The sequence below is a fragment of the Musa acuminata genome, chromosome BXJ3-7 (genome assembly GCF_036884655.1).
Source record: "Musa acuminata AAA Group cultivar baxijiao chromosome BXJ3-7, Cavendish_Baxijiao_AAA, whole genome shotgun sequence".
In the NCBI taxonomy this organism is placed as follows: Eukaryota; Viridiplantae; Streptophyta; class Magnoliopsida; order Zingiberales; family Musaceae; genus Musa; species Musa acuminata.
Genome location: NC_088355.1, coordinates 6573971 through 6579155, shown reverse-complemented (window position 1 = coordinate 6579155; position 5185 = coordinate 6573971). Strand labels below are relative to the sequence as shown.

Genomic DNA, 5185 nt, shown 5'->3' with positions numbered 1-5185 from the left:
TGCAGAATGCGAAAACATGTAAGCTTTAGGATAAACAAGAATCTTGAGGTTGGCTTTCGGACTGGAAAGTTGCAGGCACCGGTGATCCTCATTTACATCTTACTGGTATTATCTTGTGGAATACAATTTTCGGCAAATGGATCCATTCATTCGTGTTATGAATGAGTTGGACCACTTCATGGTGGAGATTACCACCACCATCGCTCCTCCATCGATGCCATTCCATGCACGCTAACGCTTCCACTAGCTTTTATGGCCATTTGATCTGTACCTGTACCTCGTAGCCCAGAACAAGAAGTGAAGAAAGTTCAAGGCACTGAGGACACACATGAGCCAGTAGAACTGCTCGAGGTGGTAGTGATTCAAGTTGCTGCCGGACAGCCATGCCTGGTGGCGGCCTCGGTCCGTCACTTTGTTCACGATGGAGACCAGCACCGAGCTGAGGTAGTATCCCATCGCCAGCGACGCCCACGACAGCGATGTCGCCAGCGACCTCATCCCCGCCGGCGCCTCGCTGAAGAAGAACTCGAGCAGGCCGGCCAGCGTGAACAGATCCGCGGAGCCGAGGAACAGGTACTGGAAGGCCACCCAGAAGAACGTGATCGGCAGGTGCTCGGCGGAGTCGAGCAGGCCGGCATCCCTCGCCACCCGCTTCCGCTTCACTTCGACCAGCGCCGCCACGGCCATCGCGACGACCGACAGCACCAGGCCGAAGCCTATTCTTTGCAGGTGAGATATGCCCATTTCGGTGTTGGTGACCTTGCGTGCGAAGGGAACGATGACGTGGTCGTATATCGGTGCCAGGAGCATGATGAAGACGACGGGGAAGACTGGGAGCGACGCCGGCGGTACGGTGAGCCCGTTGACCCGGGTGTCCATCGTGGCTGCTTGCTGGATCGAGAACGTCGAGAGCTGGGCCAAACAGCAGCTTAGCATTATGGTAGACAAGAATATGGGCAGGACTTTGAGGACTATCTTCACATCTTCGACTTCTACTACGGTGCACGCGAGTGCTCTGTGTATGGGCTTCCCCTCCGCTGCTCTGTTAAGGCACTTCAGTTCTTTATCGAGGCCTTCGGTACGTATCATGTCTTCCTTGCTGCTCTCTCCTTCCTTCCCCTCCATCTCGAGTGTCTTCACAGGGCTTGGCACCATGTCGATCACGGCATTCCTCGGGTTCTGATGACAGCTACGGTTCAAGACTGCAGCAAGCAGAACCTGTTAAAACGGAAACGAGTTAGGAGAAGGCCCAACCCGGTTGTGGTTTGTCCAAGCCTGAGAACTCGCAGCACCTTGGTTATGGTTGTCAGAGGACTCCCCGTCGGTATCTTGTTTCTGTAAGTTCTGGAGCCTGCAAGGAACACCGGGATGGAGAGCAGTATCGTGACGGTGGAGATCCCAAACCCCCACTGCCATCCCTTGTTGTCTTCCACCCATACGACGAAGGTCACCGCGATCAGGCCGCCGCAGGAGAGGCAGAACACGAAGTAGTTGAAGAAGGTGGATCGTGCCTTGCGTCCCTGGATGGTGCTCTCGTCGAACTGCTCTGCGCCATGGGCAGGGAGGGATCCTTTGATCCCGCCGACGCCCAAGGCCGTGAGGTACAGGCCGGCGAAGAGCATTGCAGCCTTCCCGCCGGTGACCTCTTGGCATGGAGTCTGCGAAGCGTCCGAGATGTCGCAGCCAGGCGGCTTGAGGGCCGCGGACTTGGCTTGCACGGTCAGGATGACGAGTCCCTGTAGACGTCAAATCAAGAAAGCATTGGCAATTAAACTTTGCCCATTACAGAGACCCAGGACGAGCAGCATATGGTTTAGGTTAATTGGGCCTCGGAGGAGTTCAGCCAAGAAGTCTGCAACTCTGGATCCAATCAAAGCTTCCGACGGTATTAGAACAATCATGAGCTCAAATGGATGTTTGTCTAGTCGCTATCGTGCAACAAGTTATCCCGACTCTCAAGTACATGAGCTGGTGTTGATACACTGTGCAAGTGTAACCTACCAACAAGACAAGGAAGAAGACTATGAGAGATCATCAAGCAGACTCTTTGTACTAACCAACAACCATCTACAACGATGAAATCTATGATTAGGTTGTAGGAGAGTGAGAGTCAGTGGCAGAGACTTTTCTTGGAACCCACACTTGCTAGCAGCAGCAGCAGCAACAGCAGCAGAGTTATGATCACAGTGCCAAAGCAATGCGAGCCCTCCGCAGGCTGGGATTGCGGCTGAGGTGCTTTATGTAACTTCCAAGGGATCCTTTTCATAGGAAAGGCACGTGAATCAAGCTTCTCGGGTAAGTAAATGCTCAGACCTTACCTCAGCTGAATGCCATCCTTGAAGTCAGCTAGCTCCAGATTTTTTTTCTCCTCTCTGCACTTTTTCTGATGTAAAGGGAAAAGTGTAAAGATCCAGAGAGAGAGAGAGAGAGAGAGAGAGAGCGCGTTCTTACGGCATCCTTCCTCCAGGAACCAATCAACCAAACCACTCATTACCCCCGTGATCCAGCTTCCTATCAGAATGTGTTCTGATAGCAGCAGCATAATTCATAAATAAATAAATAAATATTTCTCACTCACAATTGTCCTAACAAAAGAGTTATTGGCCAGAATCCATTACGTGCATGAGCTTTTTGTGTGATCCTACTTTTTCTAGGCATATTGGCGAACAGCGTGCAGTCCAGGGTTCTAAGAGACTTGCAGCATCACCACCATGGCTTGTCCCAATCTTGACGGTCACAAACCCTGTTTTGTTTCAGGTGGCTGATGTTGAGATCCAAAGAGGACAAGCTTGAACGCTTGCAGCATCTCTCTTTGAGCCTAAAAAAGGAAGAAAAAGGGAAATTGCTTGCTATCACGGACGAGCTACTCAATTTCCCATCCACTAGCTCATATTTCTCAGTCACCAGAACATGTAGGCTTCTCTCATTCGTTCCTTTTTGACTCGGTAAAAGAGCAGCATTTAGAAAGCCATTGCAATATTCCAAGTAATCTCACATCGGATGCTGGTCATGAGAGGATAACATATATATATATTTCCAGATTAATGCAAATATTCTTGTGTGCATGATGCACACATGCACCAAAAAGACTTGTAGAACGCATGGAACATGAAATTGTGTGTATTCCTTCCCAAGAGGTTAACTATGCATGCTACACAGAAGAATAAGAAACAAGTTAAGCATGTCTTTGTGTGGCCACAGTAATGCTACTTGTCTTTATTTCTCTAGAGCGAACAAAAGGACCACCATATCTTAATTACAAGGCCTCTATGATTCCCTTTGACCCATTCCATGGCTGTGGAACCAGATCAGTGCAACATCTCATGATCCCTTGGTATCACACTTGGTTTCTAGCTTACGCTTCGGGGAAGCAAATCATGAAGAGGCTATGTGAAGCACATGGGACTAAAGAGATGGATCAGTCAATGAGGCCCTCTGATATGTCACACAAAAACTGCCATGGTCAGAAGAGAATTCCTAAACGCACACACTCCATGTACCACAGAAGCATGATCTACTTGTAGGTCAGGGCTCAAATCTGATCCATGCAAAAAGTTTAGGTTTTGTTTGATTGTGATCCAACTCCTACTTGTGAACCAAAACATCACATGTTCTGCTGATTGCTAAATCAGTAGTTTGTGCATACAAAGTTTTTGTCTGCTTATCGCGAATTATAGAGTAAGCATGCTGAAAAACCAAAAGAGGAAGAGAACTCATGGATGGAGGATGCACTCACCAGGAACTCCAGAAGAGCACTTATCAGGTAGATATGATATGTAGTGAAGAAGGCATCAGACAAGAAGCCCCCAAGTAGGGCCAGGAGGAAGGCTGTCCCCATAAAGTTGGTAACAGTGGTGGCTGAGCGAGAGGGCGAGAAGTGCATGAACTCTGCCAAGTAGGTGACCAAGTTGCTTGCGTTGGCTAGAAATGCCATATTCTCCATTATCTCCACAACTGCACCCAAGCAGTAATTTCTGATCACTGCCTTGTCCATGCGCATATAGAAACATGAGCATGTTGATGATGCTAATATGCTCATATGTTATGTCGTGTTCCATCAGAACTACTACTAACAAAGGAAACAAAGACAGAGGGGAGTGGCCTCTTGTTGTTCTCAGAGCTTCTTCTGCACTTGAGCAGTCACACAATAACAGGTGGGAGATTGGAGTTCTTTGACACCACCCCATCACACCATAGATTGAATTCTATGATGCCATATCTTAGATTGCAGAATTAATTCTAGGGAAAATTTCTCTATGGGAGAGTTTTCAGGGGCTCTCAGAAAAAGAAAATTTTGCTTCTGCAATGAATGTAGTTCCATAAAATGAATCATGGCATTCATTTAGGATAAGCAACTATCCATGATATGCATGCAGGAAATCAACTAATGAACTGACTGTAGATATCCTTTTGTTGCTACTTTTTCTTCTGATAAAGTGATGATTGATGATTTCAAAAACCATCAAACTATCAACTTTGTTGCCTCAAACAAGAAGGAAGAGAGAGAGAGAGAGAGAGAGAGAGAGAGAGAGAGAAAGTATGAAGTTTCTAGGAATTATCGACTAGCAAGAGACACAGAAAACTGAGGAAATTTTCATGTGCTTGGAAGTTTACCCAGGACAAAGGAAGCTGCAAGCATGCCTCCATGTTTGCTCCTCAAAGCAGGCCTGCTCCTCCAATCCACATAGCCAACCCATCTTTCTGCTTCACGCCCTTCTTCCTGCCATGGAAAATAAAGTTTGTGATCCACTGGGAAGAACAAAAGCATCCCGAGAATAAAGAGAAAGGTATTGAAGCCAGAGTGAAAGGCAACCCACCATATTGCTTCTGCTTTCCCAGCAAACTTACTTGGGTCTGTGACTTGGAGAAGAGGATGAAGCAATTCTGGTGTCTGAGTAGAGAGAGTTGTGGATGGACCCATATTTAAAGGCAGAAGGAGGCCCTACATAAGAGAAAGGTCTAGGCCTTCCAGTTCTACCAGTGACAGTGACTGCAACAAAGGATGAGTCCATGTCAACTGTGCATCCCTTAGATTTGCTACCTTTCAATCTTTTATCACCTTTTTCCTTTTTCTGGGTTAGGTTAATTTATCTTCTCCAGTATTTGTCCCTTCTCTTGCCATGTCTTGCATGTTGACTCCAGCCAAAAATTTCACCTAGAAGCAGGAAACTCCCCTCCAAAGCAC

At 47.5% G+C, this 5185-nt stretch overlaps 1 protein-coding gene and 1 long non-coding RNA gene across 2 annotated transcripts; both read right to left on the bottom strand.

The window, feature by feature from the left end:
- On the bottom strand, positions 1-4975 carry LOC103991203 (protein NRT1/ PTR FAMILY 4.6). Its single transcript, XM_009410565.3, has 5 exons — positions 4818-4975; positions 4615-4720; positions 3737-3954; positions 1293-1736; positions 1-1218 (listed from the first exon to the last, which is right to left on the bottom strand). Exons 1-5 carry the CDS (start codon positions 4818-4820, stop codon positions 244-246), a joined length of 1746 nt encoding a protein of 581 aa, XP_009408840.2. The 5' UTR covers positions 4821-4975; the 3' UTR covers positions 1-243.
- Positions 1862-3730, bottom strand: LOC135643551 (uncharacterized). The gene is made up of 2 exons (XR_010498290.1): positions 2141-3730; positions 1862-1997 (listed from the first exon to the last, which is right to left on the bottom strand). It is a non-coding gene; the product is annotated as an uncharacterized LOC135643551 (long non-coding RNA).
- Positions 4976-5185: the final 210 nt, after the last annotated feature.